Below are 16,079 nucleotides of genomic sequence, written 5' to 3' on the forward strand. Positions count from 1 at the left end.
ATGTGTGTTTTGTCCTATATTTATATTATATTTTTATCCCAGACCCCCGTCCCCGCAGGAGGCCTTTTGCCTTTTGGTAGGCCGTCATTGTCAATAAAAATTTGTAATAAACAAGAAATGCCAACCTGCGTTTTGTTGACGGTGTTGGAAAACGCTGTCTTAGGTGCCGCTCCAGAATCTCCCGTAAGTGTTCAAAATTGGTTGAGATTAGAACCACTAATAATTACATTTTAGCAAAATAGTGATCTATGATTATAAATTCAGAACCATCCATGCATAATGCACATTCACTAATAAATGACTAACTTATTGGAGCAGGCTATAGCTAACAAAGCAGAACAGTTGAATTGTTATGAACACACCCTACTGTCAGTCTCCAATTGTTTGAACAGCATGCTAGCACGTCCAGTGTGCACTTTGTTCAGATGTTGAAATCAAGTGGCCTACCTTATTTCTCAGAATGATTTGCCAAATCCTTATATAAATTGTTTTTTTTCTGCTTATTGTACATTTATCAAACACAGACTATACAGCAGTATAATAGTGTATATATATATATAAAAAAAATAACAGTGTTTTGCTAAAATGTTGCTAGCGGTACACTGTACAGCAATGCCGCAAGCGACAAACTGCACATTAATTTTCCAGTCTCAATATTCACTGATACTCCTGTTTTAGTAGTGTCTGCTCAGCCCGCATTTGAGGAGCTGAGACATAAAAGGGTATCATTAGAAAAGATAACTTCTCCTCTATTAAATAATGTATCCATGTATTTCGGTGTCCATATGACCGATTCGGTTGGGCCAAACCTCAAATGCAAATAGACAATATGATAAGGCAATTTATATGCTTAAAGGTAATGATTAAAGAATTCCACCCTGAAACGTAACTATTAGTGATTATTAGTTTATGTAGCATGTATAATGAACGTAAAGTACTAAATGTAAGTCCAATAAGGTTCGGTAGAGACATGTGAGGGAGAGAAATGTGTGTGTGTGTGTGTGTGTGTGAGACTAAGAAGATACCGAGAACAATTACACTGTATGACTTGACCTGGCTAGAACTCTGAGAAACTTACAATAGGACAGGGAGTCCTTTCAAGGTTCCTCTAATCTCGGGGGGATGGAACTGCCAGTTTGGTAGTCATAAACAGTGGTGAGAACCATAGGGAAGGATACATTCTACCTACTGTTCGTGTGTATGTATGTGCGTAGGCTATCTACTGTTTGTGTGGGGGTATGTGCATAAGTAGGGAACGTAAGTAGAACGTTCTCGTGAATAAACTGTACGAACCTTTTGCATAAAGCTAAGTCTTTGCCTAATTATTATTAAACCCAGGGTCTTACAAACCTTGGGGATTGGTCAAAGCTTAATTGATTGTTAGTTATCATTGGGATTGAAAATTCTCGTGACACAATATCTCTTTCATCGTCACTCTATGCCTAGGTTTACCTCCACTGTATTCACATCCAACCATAACTCTGTCTGTACATTATGCCTTGAATCTATTCTATCGCACCCAGAAACCTGCTCATTTTACTCTCTGTTCCGAACGTACTAGATGACCAGGTCGTATAGCCTTTAACCGTACCCTTATCCTACTCCTCCTCTGTTCCTCTGGTGATGTAGAGGTTAATCCAGGCCCAGCAGTGCCTAGCTCCACTCCCATTCCCCAGGCGCTCTCATTTGTTGACTTCCGTAACCGTAAAAGCATTCGTTTCATGCATGTTAACATTAGAAGCCTACTCCCCAATTTTGTTTTATTCACTGCCTTAGCACACTCTGCCAACCCGGATGTCCTAGCCGTGTCTGAATCCTGGCTTAGGAAGACCACCAAAAACCCTGAAATTTCCATCCCCAACTATAACATTTTCCGACAAGATAAAACTGCCAAAGGGGGCGGAGTGGCAATCTACTGCAGAGATAAAACTCTGCAGGCTGTCATATGATCCAGGTCTGTGCCCAAACAATTCGAGCTTCTACTTCTAAAAATACACCTTTCCAGAAACAAGTCTCTCACCGTTGTCGCTTGCTATAGACCACCCTCTGCCCCCAGCTGTGCCCCGAACACCAAATGTGAATTAATTGCCCCCCATCTATCTTCAGAGCTCATGCTGCTAGGTGACCAAAACTGGGACATGCTTAACACCCGGCCATTCTACAGTTTAAACTTGATGCCCTCAATCTCACAAAAATTATCAATGAACCTACCAGGTACAACCCCAAATCTGTAAACACGGGCACCCTCATAGGTATCATCCTAACCAACTTGCCCTCCAAATACACCTCTGCTGTCTTCAACCAAGATCTCAGCGATCACTGCCTCATTGCCTGCATCCGTATTGGGTCTGCGGTCAAACGACCACCCCTCATCACTGTCAAACGCTCCCTAAAACACTTCAGCGAGCAGGCCATTCTAATCGACCTGGCCCGGGTATCCTGGAAGGATATTGACCTCATCCCGTCAGTAGAGGATGCCTGGTTATTCTTTAAAAGTGCCTTCCTCACCATCTTAAATAAGCATGCCACATTCAAAAATGTTTTAACCAGGAACAGATATAGCCATTGGTTCACTCCAGATCTGACTGCCCTTGACCAGCACAAAAACATCCTGTGGCGTACTGCATTAGCATCAAATAGCCCCGTGATATGCAACTTTTCAGGGAAGATAGGACCCAATATACACAAGCAGTTTGAAAAAGCTAGCCTTAGCTTTCCTAACAGAAATTTGCATCCTGTAGCACAAACTCCAAAAAGTTCTGGGACACTGTAAAGTCCATGGAGAATAAGAGCACCTCCTTCCCAGCTGCCCACTGCACTGAGAATAGGAAACACTGTCACTAGCGATAAATCCACAATAATTGAGAATTTCAATAAGTATTTTTCTACGGCTGGCCATGCTTTCCTCCTGTCTACCCTTACTCCGGTCAACTGCCCTGCACCCTCCACAGCAACTCGCCCAAGCCTCCCCCATTTCTCCTTCACCCAAATCCAGATAGCTGATGTTCTGAAAGAGCTGCAAAATCTGGACCCCTACAAATCAGGCGGGCTAGACAATCTGGACCCTCTCTTTCTAAAAGGATCTGCCGAAATTGTTGCAACCCTTATTACTAGCCTATTCAACCTCTCTTTCGTATCATCTGAGATCCCCAAAGATTGGAAAGCTGCCACAGTCATCCCCCCTCTTCAAAGGGGAGACACTCTAGACCCAAACTGCTACAGTCCTATATCTATCCTACCCTGCCTTTCTAAAGTCTTCGAAAGCAAAGATAACAAACAGATCACCGTACCTTCTCCGCTATGCAATCTGGTTTCCAAGGTGGTCATGGGTGCACCTCAGCCACGCTCAAGGTCCTAAACGATATCATAACTGCCATCAATAAGAGAATACTGTGCAGACGTATTCATCAACCTGGGCAAGGCTTTTAACTCTGTCAATCACCACATTCTTATCGGCAGACTCTACAGCCTTGATTTCTCAAATGACTGCTTCGCCTGGTTCACCAACTACTTCTCTGACAGAGTTCAGTGTGTCAAATCGAAGGGCCTGTTGTCCGGACCTCTGGCAGTCTCTATAGGATTGCCACAGGGTTCAATTCTCGGGCTGACTCTCTTCTCTGTATACATCAATGATGCTGGTGTTTCTCTGATCCACCTCTATGCAGACGACACCATTCTGTGTACTTCTGGCCCCTCTTTGGACACTGCGCTAACTAACTTCCAGACGAGCTTCAATGCCATAACTCTCCTTCCGTGGCCTCCAACTGCTCTTAAATGCAAGTAAAACTAAATGCATGCTCTTCAACCGATCGCTGCCTGCACCTGCCCGCCCGTCCAGCATCACTACTCTGGACGGTTCTGATCTAGAATATGTGGACAACTACAAATACCTAGGTGTCTGGTTAGACTGTAAACTCTCCTTCCAGACCCACACTAAGCATCTCCAATCCAAAATTAAATCTAGAATCGGCTTCCTATTTCGCAACAAAGCATCCTTCACTCATGCTGCCAAACATACCCTTGTAAAACTGACTATCCTACCGATCCTCGACTTCGGCAATGTCATTTAAAAAAAACTAGCCTCCAACACTCTACTCAACAAATTGGATGCAGTCTATCACAGTGCCATCCGTTTTGTCACCAAAGCCCCATATACTACCCACCACTGCGACCTGTACACTCTCGATGGCTGGCCCTCGCTTCATACTTGTCGCCAAACCCACTGGCTCCAGGTCATCTACAAGTCTTTGCTAGGTAAAGCCCCACCTTATCTCAGCTCACTGGTCACCATAGCAGCACCCACCTGCAGCACGCACTCCAGCAGGTATATTTCACGGGTCACCCCCAAAGCCTTTCCTTCCAGTTCTCTGCTGCCAATGACTGGAACAAACTGCAAAAATCGCTGCAGCTAGAGACTTATCTCCCTCACTAACTTCAAGCACCAGCTGTCAGAGCAGCTCACAGATCATTGCACCTGTACATAGCCCATCTGTAAATAGCCCATTCAACTACCTCATCCCCATACTGTACTTATTTATTTTGCTCCTTTGCACCGAAGTATCTCTACTTGCACCTTCATCTTCTGCACATCTATCACTCCAGTGTTTAATTGCTATATCGTAATTACCTCGCCATTATGGCCTATTGTATTTCCTTACCTCACTTATCTTACCTGATTTGCACACACTGTATATATACACTTTTTTTTCCTACTGTATGTTTGTTTACTCCATGTGTAACTCTGTGTTGTTGTACGTGTCGAACTGCTTTGCTTTATCTTGGCCAGGTCGCAGTTGTAAATGAGAACTTGTTCTCAACTAGCCTACCTGCTTAAATAAAGGTGAAATAATTTTTTTTTTTTTTTAAATAGTCAACAGCCAGTGGAATCGTGTGGCGTGAAATACAAATACCTCATAAATGCTATAACTTCAATTTCTCAAACATATGACGACTATTTTACACCATTTTAAAGACAAGACTCTGGTTAATCTAACCACACTGTCAGATTTCAAAAAGGCTTTACAGCGAAAGCAAAACATTAGATTATGTCAGGAGAGTACCCTGCCAAAAATAAATCACACAGCCATTTTCAAAGCATGCATATGTCACAAAAACCCAAACCACAGCTAAATGCAGCACTAACCTTTGATGATCTTCATCAGATGACACTCCTATGTTATACAATACATGCATGTTTTGTTCAATCAAGTTCATATTTATATCAAAAAACAGCTTTTTACATTAGCATGTGATGTTTAGAACTAGCATACCCACCGCAAACTTCCGGTGAATTTACTAAATTACTCACGATAAATGTTTACAAAAAACATAACAATTATTTTAAGAATTATAGATACAGAACTCCTTTATGCAATCGCAGTGTCAGATTTTAAAATAGTTTTTCGGGGAAAGCACATTTTGCAATATTCTGAGTAGATAGCTCGGCCATCACAGGCTAGCTAATTTGACACCCACCAAGTTTGGTGCTCACCAAACTCAGATTTACTATAAGAAAAATTGGATTACCTTTGCTGTTCTTCGTCAGAATGCACTCCCAGGACTTCTACTTCAACAACAAATGTTGTTTTGGTTCGAAATAATCCATAGTTATATTCAAATAGCTCCGTTCTGTTCGTGCGTTAAGGTCAGTATCCGAAGGGTGCATTTCGTGACAAACAATTTCAAAATATTCCATTACCGTACTTTGAAGCATGTCAAACGCTGTTTAAAATCAATTTTTATGCAATTTTTCTCGTAAAATAGCGATAATATTCCAACCGGGCGACATTGTATTCGTTCAAAGAGAGAAAGAAAAACATGGAGTCCTCTCGTGCACGCTCGCTCCAGTGTCAGTGTTCCCTGCGTGACCACTCACAAAAACTCCTGTTTTTTTTTTTGCCCAGAGACTGCAGAGCTCTCATTCCACTTTCTGGCGCCTTTTGAGAGCCAATGGAAGCCTTAGAAAATGTCACATTACAGCAGAGATGCTGTATTTTTGATAGAGATGCCCAAGAAGGACAACAAATTGTCAGACAGGGCACTTCCTGCATGGAATCTTCTCAGGTTTTGGCCTGCCATATGAGTTCTGTTATACTCACAGACACCATTCAAACAGTTTTAGAAACTTTAGGGTGTTTTCTATCCAAATCTACTAATTATATGCATATTCTCGTTTCTGGGTAAGAGTAGTAACCAGTTTAAAATCGGGTACGTTTTTTATCCAGCCGTGAAAATACTGCCCCCTAGCCCCAACAGGTTAACCTCTCTAGGGTAGGGGGCAGTATTTTCACATCCGGATAAAAAACATACCCGATTTAATCTGGTTATTACTACTGCCCAGAAACTAGAATATGCATATAATTGTTTGATTTTGATAGAAACTTTAGGGTGTTTTCTAAAACTGTTTGAATGGTGTCTGTGAGTATAACAGAACTCATATGGCAGGCAAAAACCTGAGAAGATTCTGTACAGGAAGTGCCCTCTCTGACCATTTCTTGGCCTTCTACACTCTCTTTATTGAAAACTGAGGATCTCTGCTGTAACGTGACACTTCCTACGGCTCCCATAGGCTCTCAGAGGGCGCCAGAACGTTGAATGATGACTTTGCAGCCCATGGCTGAAAAACAGTAGCGCATTTGGTAAGTGGTCGATCTGAGAACAATGAGACGGGCGCGCGCGTGCACGTGAAGAGTCCATTTTACATTTTCAGTCTTCGAACGAAAACAGGGTTTCCCGGTCGGAATAGTATCGCTTTTTTACGTGAAAAATAAAAAATAAAAATAAAATAATAAAAATTAAAAAAAGATATCGCATAAAAATTGATTTTAAACAGCGTTTGACATGCTTCGAAGTACGCTAATGGAATATTTAGAATTTTTTGGTCACACGTCCGCGCGTCACCGTTCGTCACCCTTCGGATAGTGTCTTGAAGGCAAGAACAAAACAGAGGATATTTGAACATAACTATGGATTATTTCGAACCAAAACAACATTTGTGGATGAAGTAGAAGTCCTGGGAGTGCATTCTGACGAAGAACAGCAAAGGTAATCCAATTTTTCTTATAGTAAATCTGAGTTTGGTGAGTGCCAAACTTGGTGGGTGTCAAAATAGCTAGCCCGTGATGGCGAGCCATCTACTCAGAATATTGCAAAATGTGCTTTTGCCGAAAAGCTATTTTAAAATCGGACACCGCGATTGCATAAAGGAGTTCTGTATCTATAATTCTTTAAATAATTGTTATGTTTTTTTGTGAACGTTTATCGTGAGTAATTTAGTAAATTCACCGGAAGTTTGCGGTGGGTATGCTAGTTCTAAACATCACATGCTAATGTAAAAAGCTGTTTTTTGATATAAATATGAACTTGATTGAACAAAACATGCATGTATTGTATAACATAATGTCCTAGGTGTGTCATCTGATGAAGATCATCAAAGGTTAGTGCTGCATTTAGCTGTGGTTTTGGTTTTTGTGACATTATATGCTAGCTTGAAAAATGGGTGTCTGATTATTTCTGGCTGGGTACTCTGCTGACATAATCTAATGTTTTGCTTTCGTTGTAAAGCCTTTTTGAAATCGGACAGTGTGGTTAGATTAACGAGAGTCTTGTCTTTAAAAATGGTGTAAATTGTCATATGTTTGAGAAATTGAAGTAATAGCATTTCTAAGGTATTTGAATATCGCGCCATGGGATTCCACTGGCTGTTGAGTAGGTGGGACGATTTCGTCCCACATACCCTAGAGAGGTTAAGGTTTCAAGGGTGACGTTTGGCAACTCGAACCTTCAGCTCCCTCCACAGATTTTCTATGGGATTAAGGTCTGGAGACTGGCTAGGCCACTCCAGGACCTTAATGTGCTTCTTCTTGAGCCACTCCTTTGTTGCCTTGGCCGTGTGTTTTGGGTCATTGTCATGCTGAAATACCCATCCACGACCCATTTTCAATGCCCTGGCTGAGGGAAGGAGGTTCTCACCCGAGATTTGACGGTACATGGCGCCGTCCATCGTCCCTTTGATGTGGTGAAGTTGTCCTGTCCCCTTAGCAGAAAAGCACCCCCAAAGCATAATGTTTCCACCTCCATATTTGACAGTGGGGATGGTGTTCTTGGGGTCATTCCTCCTCCTTCAAACACGGCGAGTTGAGTTGATGCCAAAGAGCTCCATTTTGGTCTCATCTGACCACAACACTTTCACCCAGTTGTCCTCTGAATCATTCAGATGTTCATTGGCAAACTTCAGACGGGCATGTATATGTGCTTTCTTGAGCAGGGGGACCTTGCGGGCGCTGCAGGACTTCAGTCCTTCACGGCGTAGTGTGTTACCAATTGTTTTCTTGGTGACTATGGTCCCAGCTGCCTTGAGATCATTGACAAGATCCTCCCGTGTAGTTCTGGGCTGATTCCTCACCGTTCTCATGATCATTGCAACTCCACGAGGTGAGATCTTGCATGGAGCCCCAGGCCGAGGGAGATTGACAGTTCTTTTGTGTTGCTTCCATTTGCGAATAATCGCACCAACTGTTGTCACCTTCTCACCAAGCTGCTTGGCGATGGTCTTGTAGCCCATTCCAGCCTTGTGAAGGTCTACAATCTTGTCCCTGACATCCTTGGAGAGCTCTTTGGTCTTGGCCATGGTGGAGAGTTTGGAATCTGATTGATTGATTGCTTCTGTGGACAGGTGTCTTTAATACAGGTAACAAGCTGAGATTAGCAGCACTCCCTTTAAGAGTGTGCTTGTTACAGCTTGTTACCTGTATAAAAGACACCTGGGAGCCAGAAATCTTTCTGATTGAGAGGGGGTCAAATATTTATTTCCCTCGTTAAAATGCAAATCAATTTATAACATTTTTTACATGCGTTTTTCTGGATTTTTTTTGTTGTTATTCTGTCTCACTGTTCAAATAAACCTACCATTAAAATTATAGACGGATCATTTCTTTGTCAGTGGGCAAACGTACAAAATCAGCAGGGTATCAAATACTTTTTTCCCTCACTGTACAGATCTCTGGTGTAAAATGGCAAGGTGCACACAGCACAGCAGGAGTGAAGGAGACAAGACCAAAAAAAAGAAACAACTTGATTATTGTGATACAGGCATTTGGAATATAGCTCCAAAAAACATGAATTACATATATATCGCCTAGCCTTAGTTAAGATCTGGTGACGGACACACAACCTTAATTTTATCAGTTACCTGTACATTGTGTGAAAACTGCATGGCCACTAACCCTTACTTTGCATCTGAATATAAACATGCTTGGATTAGCCTAAAATGTTGAAGAAGCTGGCACAGTGATGTCAGACGTCATTACTCATTTACAGTGCATTTGTAAAGTATTCAGGCCCCTTGACTTTTTCCACATTTTGATATGGTACAGCCTTATACTAAAATTGATTGGTATGTATTTAAAAATATATATTTCATCTACACACAATACCACATAATGACAAAGCAAAAAACATTTGATTTTTTTGCAAATGTACTAAAAAGATTTTTTTTTTTAATCATATTTACATAAGTATTCAGACCCTTTACTTGAGTCTTCTTTGGTAAGACGCTACAAGCTTGGCACACCTGTATTTGGGGAGTTTCTTCCATTTTGCTCTGCAGATCCTCTCAAGCTCTGTCAGGTTGGATGGGGAGCGTTGCTGAACAGCTAATTTCAGGTCTCTCCAGAGAAGATCGATTGGGTTCAAGTCCGTGCTCTGGCTGGGCCACTCAAGGACATTCAGACTTGTCCCGAAGCCACTCTTGCGCTGTCTTGGCAGTGTGCTTAGGGTCGTTGTCCTGTTGGAAGGTGAATCGTCACCCCAGTCTGAGGTCCTGAGCAGGTTTTCAACAAAGATCTCGTTGTACTTTGCTCCGTTCATCTTTCCCTTGATCCTGATTAGTCTCCCAGTACCTGCCGCTGAAAAACATCCCCACAGCATGATGCTGCCACCAACATGCTTCACCATAGGGATGGTGCCAGGTTTCCTCCAGACGTGATGCTTGGCATTCAGGCCAAAGAGTTCAATCTTGGTTTCATCTGACCAGAGAACCTTGTTTCTCATGGTCTGAGAGTCTTTAGGTGCCTTTTGGCAAACTCCAAGCGGGCTGTCATGTGCCTTTTACTGAGGAGTGGCTTCCACCTGGCCACTCTACCATAAAGGCCTGATTGGTGGAGTGCTGCAGAGATGGATGTCCTTCTGGAAGGTTCTTCCATCTCCACAGAGGCACTCTGGAGCTCTTTCAGAGTGACCATCGAGTTCTTGGTCACCTCCCTGACCAAGGCCCTTCTCCGCCGATTGCTCAGTTTGGCCCGGTGGCCAGCTCTAGGAAGAGTCTTGGTGGTTCCAAACTTTTTCCATTTAAGAATGATGGAGGCCACTGTGTCAAAGATTTTTATAACTAAGCCAAGATGGAAACAACAAGCTGTGGTCTAACGGGAACAACTGAGTCATAGTGGGCAGAACAAGCAAGGTGGGCGGGCAGAGCCAAGCACACGCTAGCGATATCCTATTGGCGCGTTCTAGTATACATCTACATATTTCCGTTAGAGAACGCCTAATCTGTGAAGTGCGCATGTGCAATAACTAAATTTACATTTGCACTCGTAAACAGCATGATTTTTTTTAACAACATTTGTAAAGGGTAAAGTCTACAAAACTTAGTCTGTTCTGTTCATAACAGATTTTAGTTTTGGGAACAAAGAACTGTATTGAGATCAAATGTTTAATTGATAGGAAGATTTGCAGAATGTCAGCCAAGATCCATCTCTTTCCATCTTCTCCCACTGCCCGCCAGTGGGCTTCCCCTCATTACCATATTTGGTATTGAGAGGAAACAACAACCGGATGCTTCAGTTATACATTCAGTGAAATATCTGTCTCATTGTTCTGTGACTGTGTTCTTGGGGACTTTCAATGCTTAAGACATTTTTTTGGTTCCCTTTCCCAGATCTATGCCTCGACACAATCCTGTCTCGGAGCTCTACGGACAATTCCGTCGACCTCATAGCTTGTTTTTTTCTCTGACATGCACTGTCAACTGTGGGAGCTTATATAGACAGGTGTGTGTGTGTGTGTGTGTGTGTGTGTGTGTGTGTGTGTGTGTGTGTGTGTGTGTGTGTGTGCCTTTCCTAATCATGTCCAATCATTTGAATTTACCACAGGTGGACTCCAATCAAGTTATAAAAACATCTCAAGGATAATCAATGGAAACAGGATGCACCTAAACTTAATTTCAAGTCTCATAGCAAAGGGTCTGAATACTTATGTAAATAAGGTCTGTTATTTTTTTATGAATTTGTAAACATTTCTAAAGACCTGTTTTTGCTTTGTCATTATGGTTTATTGTGTGTAGATTGATGAGGGGAAAAAAACGTAACAAAATGTGGAAAAAGTCAAGGGGTCTGAATACTTTCCGAATCCACTGTATCTGGACACAATAAGGATACATTAACTTATCGTCAATTAACAGAATTACCAACAAAAGGGCTTTCGCACAGTAGCTGTCAGTTAGCTACTTAACCACAACTATCCACTTATTTTACTAGCAGACAAAAAAAAAGCTCTATGTATGACGTTAACTAGGTACCGCACTTTATAGAAGCAAGGCTATATGACCCCCTTACGAAAAAAAAGATTGCAGTAAGGATGCAGTATAACTGCAGTTAGTACACTTTTACTGCAGTTTCAAAACTGTAATATTGTTTTGAATGGTCTCAAAGCCATTATCAGAAACCGTTCTGTTGGGGCTGTATTCTTTAGCCAAACTAGCCTATATCAAGTTACAACATCATTGTTTGATCACATATTACAGCTACACCACCTCCAGCTGGATAATGTTAGTAGACAACACATCAGTTTGTTTTGTATGCTCCAATCCTGGCTAATTAGCTAGCCGTGATTATTGTACGTTAATTCACCTGTAAAGCTGTGATTCCTGCCTCGGTAGTATTTACATCAAAGAAGTTCGCTGTAGGGGCATCTCTTGCTAAAGCAGTATTTTTCCTACCGTTGATATTGTACTGGTTGTGAGAGTAAGGGGCGATATCTGGTTCAATACAAGTGACCTGCTAGTGCTACCCATCTGAAGACCCCTTCCGAAACACAGGGGGGTTTGGTCACATGATCAGGAAGATGCCGCATATCAGCTGATTGAATTTTGGGTGCTTGGTTTTGTAGCTAGCTAGCTGGCTTGTTAGCAAACTAACTTTCCATCAAAATTAAGTCAATTATCGTTAGTGCGAAATCATGCCGATTGTCTGGTATGAAACATCACCCCAAACATTGAATTGGTCAAGTTGCTACAAGCGTGATCCCTGCGCGTTGTCCCATGGAGCAAGCTGGACTAGTTGTTATCAGAAAATACGCGCCATAATCTATCGTTATTGTGACATGTCATTTTTTCGCGGTCTCATATTTGGTTAATTTGTAGCAGTTTTGTTAAATGTTTTTTCCAAAATGTTCCAAACTTCCGTATTCCGGTGTGACGTTTTAAGGGCTCTGGGAAAAATTACCTGCAGCAATATTTTTATGAGAAAAAAAAACGACTTCTCCCAAAATAATGTCATTTGAAAGTGTTCTGCAAAATAATTATTGATATTAGTCAGTATAATTGTGCACTCGTCCCACCAACTTTCTACATGTGAATATTGAGTTAAATATGCAAAGTTACTTTCACCAATATCTAGCAACGTGTCGATGGTCCCTAACTTTGATGTACTTTAGCTAGCTAGCAAGCAAGGCAAGGCAGCAACATATTCAGCAGCTAGTTAGTCGTACAAGCTTTGAAAGAGGAGAAAGTCCATTGATCTTACGCTCTACCTCAACATGACGACCGTGAGTTATTGAATAAATTCGCACATTGTTATTGTTACATAGTTCTGAGATTGGACTGCAGTGCTTTATACATAGCTAGTTAGTCTGATTAATCATGCTGTAATGCACAATTAATTGGTGTACAGCCTAATGCCTGCAAAATCGTGTAAATGTTCCTTACAAGCCAGAATGTTTAATACAATGTATATTTAAACGTACTCTACCGGTTGTCTGTGCGGTTTGTCCTTGAGACAAAATATCCACAGGAAAGTATAGTTTACCTGAATCAGTATGTAGGCGTTGGGGACCTCTCTAATTTCTCCGATTTTAAACTCCCATTCACCAGCTCTGCAAGCGTTATGTCGAAATACGTCCGTTGATCACCAAATATGGAGTTTCGCTGAGCAACTATCTTCATTTACGGCCGGTATGTACATCGAAAAAATGTCTAAATTAAAATGTACAACCAACTGGAAAAAAAACTGCCTATTTGGAACCTCCAATGTATTGAGCTGTTGTAGATTTCCGACCTGTGCGTGGCATTAATGAGTGATTGGAGGTGCTGAAAATGATTTTGTTTTTAGGTTGCTTGCACATTTAAAATAATAATTAAATGTTTTATAGAATTTTATAGTCGTATGAACTCCATATTTGGTCATCAACGAAAGTATTTTGACATTATAATGCTTTCAGAGCTGGTAAATGGGAGTTTGAATCTACGCTTTCTGAGTATTAGAGAGGTCTCTAACACTTAGACACCGGTTCAGGTAAACTACTTTCCTATGAAAGTGTGTGTATATATATTTTTTAATTGAAGATTTTTTTTTGGAATTATTGAAATCCGATTAAATAAAAGTTAACACAAGACAAATGTTCTCCATCCTCCCCTAATACAGAAAACATGGGGTTTCATTGTCATGGCATGCTTGGTTCAATAGCTATTGATGAGAGAACCGAATATCCAATACAACAACAAAAAATCTCGGTGCAGACTCGAACATATACCTAGCTGCTTTCTAAAAAGTCAGGTAAACAATACTTTCCTGTTGATATTTTGTCTCAAATTTCAAGCAACTGAAGAACAAAATAAATCGCACAGACAACCGGTGTAGAGTAACTTTTTAAATGTAATTTTATTCCACATTCTGGCTTGTAAGAAACATTTACATGATTTTGCAGTCATTAGTTTCAGGCTGTATATACCAGTTAATTGTGTATTACAGCCTGATTAATCAGCCTAATAGCTGAGCTAGTCATTGCTTGCTAACTGATTAGCTGTCCCATACTAACATGAGAATGATGCCTAACTCCTGGAATATGAATCAGTTTGTGAATTATTCCCACAGAAGCACGAATTCTTTGTGGACATGACATGTGAGGGATGCTCTGGTGCAGTTACCCGAGTCCTCAATAAACTGGGTGAGTGTCTCTTATAGCTAAATGTCACAGCAAATCCAACTTTCTGGAACATCTGGAAGATGTTGTTAAACAGCACTCACATCCACACACACTTTGTTGAGAATCGTGTACTTTGGTTTAGCTAAATTCAGCAAATATAGATTGCTTGTTAAAATTGTTTTATTTTCTCTTTCTGTCTTATTTGTCGGCGTAAGGTGGTGTCCAATTTGAGATCGACCTCCCCAACAAGAAGGTTTTCATTGAGTCTGACAAGGACACGGACGTGCTTCTGGAAACACTTAAGAAAACTGGAAAGGCAGCTAACTACATCGGCCCCAAGTGAAGAATCGTCCTCTTTTCTTTTATAGAACAGGTGGACTCTCACGGTCTAAATATATTAAGTGACCTATCAATTCAATATCGACAAAACGTCCCATCCATCCCTTACAGCTCTTTCCTCTTCTCACCATTTGAAACCTGTTTTAGCCTAATTGTTCTTGTTTCTGTGTGTTAGCTGTTGGGTTGGTGCTTATCTGAAGGATGACTATGAGAAGAAAGAACCCTCTGACTGCAGAACAGTCTTGCTGTAATGTCTTCATGTATCACTGTAATGAGCTCGTGCTGTCCACTTTCAGTTATTTAAACACTTATTTATGCATCCCAAATGGCACCCTATGGACCCCGGTCCAAAGTAAGGCATTATATACGGAATAGAGTACTGTTTGGTATGCATCCACTATGAATATCCAGAGTAGATTGCTGACAAAATGAAATAGAGCATGTCTATGGGTTAATGTTAGGCCTACTGCAGGTAAATTAGATTATGTAAGATTGAAGTCAGTTTTGTAATTCACGTTGATTTGCAGCTATTGTAATTCACGTTGATTTGAACAGTTGGGGGGGGGCAAATCATCCTGCATTAAGTTTTCCTTTCATCTCTGAGTATTGTTCATGTTTACCCATATGTAAAATTAAAAAGTTGATTCTAGTCACCTGTTCTCTTATTTGTAATACAAAGGACAGCCTTCCAAAGAAGGTTTGACTTAAAAGCTATTTGTTATCCCAACTAGATACTGCGCAAATGCAAAAAAAGGGCCAGCATACAAGTTTTAGAACTTCCTATATTGCGTGAGTGTGGGCTCACAAGTGGCGCAGCTGTCTAAGTAATTGCATCTCAGTGCAAGAGGTGTCACTACAGTCCCTGGTTTGATTCCAGGCTGTATCACATCCGGCCATAGGGTGGCGCACCATTGCCCAGCGTCGTCCGGAGTTGGCCGTCATTGTAAATAAGAATTTGTTCTTAACTGACTTGCCTAGTTAAATAAAACTTTTTATTTTTTTTAAGTCTTGCCAGATTCTGATGTGCCACTGGGTGGTAGTGTTAGTTCTTGGTTTAATTTGACTGGGGGAACCGTCCCTGTCAGCGGTTCCATGGAATTAGACTTCAGTGTCTTGCACAATGACGTGTACATTTTTGCCACGCGAATGCAAACATCAGTTTTCAAAGATAAATTATTGAGCTGCAATGCTCTAATGCAGTGATAAATCCTTTAGTCTTCACATCAGCTACTTGAGACATTTCATAGCCTACCTGAGAGAATACTGAGGAGTAGTGCAGTGATAGCTCTCCTACCTCTGAGATCTGATAGTGAAGAGGGCAATGAAGGAGAGAGCACTGGAGCCAGAGATGATGATCCAAGACAAACTATATGTATCTGATAATGAATCGAATACAGTAGGTACTCATAGGTATCTGACATTCATGCTATCAACTTAGCCTATGTTGTCATTTGTACACACAGTAGTAGGCAGTCAGTCAGCCATTACAGGTACATTTGTTGGGTTATTTAGAGAAACATCCACCATTTTAAAAAACAGAC

The 16,079-nt window shown here is 41.2% G+C and overlaps 2 protein-coding genes across 5 annotated transcripts in view; one reads left to right on the forward strand and one right to left on the reverse strand.

Moving 5' to 3' along the window:
- The window catches only part of LOC106612256 (proton-coupled amino acid transporter 1), a 67,922-nt gene extending 54,756 nt beyond the window's left edge, over positions 1-13,166 (reverse strand). Inside the window, exon 1 of one of the 2 annotated variants that reach the window (XM_014213256.3) lies at positions 13,083-13,166. The gene's annotated coding sequence lies outside the window, so the exon portion shown is untranslated. Of the gene's footprint in view, positions 1-11,906; positions 12,461-13,082 lie in introns of those variants that run through there. The other variant, XM_014213255.3, reaches the window with a different exon arrangement.
- LOC106612257 (copper transport protein ATOX1) lies at positions 12,665-15,187 on the forward strand. Of its 3 annotated transcripts, XM_014213258.3 has the most exons (4): positions 12,670-12,822; positions 13,148-13,228; positions 14,148-14,220; positions 14,415-15,187. In XM_014213258.3, exons 1-4 carry the CDS (start codon positions 12,814-12,816, stop codon positions 14,540-14,542), a joined length of 291 nt encoding a protein of 96 aa, XP_014068733.1. In that variant the 5' UTR covers positions 12,670-12,813; the 3' UTR covers positions 14,543-15,187. The 3 variants fall into 3 exon arrangements, with proteins under 3 accessions (XP_014068734.1, XP_014068733.1, XP_045580184.1); XM_014213259.3 differs by lacking the exon at positions 13,148-13,228 and having other exon boundaries at positions 12,665-12,822; XM_045724228.2 differs by lacking the exons at positions 12,670-12,822; positions 13,148-13,228 and adding an exon at positions 13,709-13,829.
- Positions 15,188-16,079: the final 892 nt, after the last annotated feature.

This window comes from Salmo salar, chromosome 09, assembly GCF_965601325.2.
Source record: "Salmo salar chromosome 09, fSalSal1, whole genome shotgun sequence".
NCBI classification, from domain to species: domain Eukaryota; kingdom Metazoa; phylum Chordata; class Actinopteri; order Salmoniformes; family Salmonidae; genus Salmo; species Salmo salar.

Bases quoted from the DNA above. Each gene is read 5' to 3' on its own strand.
- LOC106612257 (XM_014213258.3), top strand. The intron at 13,229-14,147 runs GTATGTACATCG...TTATTCCCACAG, and splicing joins ACTATCTTCATTTACGGCCG to AAGCACGAATTCTTTGTGGA. The intron at 14,221-14,414 runs GTGAGTGTCTCT...TGTCGGCGTAAG, and splicing joins CCGAGTCCTCAATAAACTGG to GTGGTGTCCAATTTGAGATC.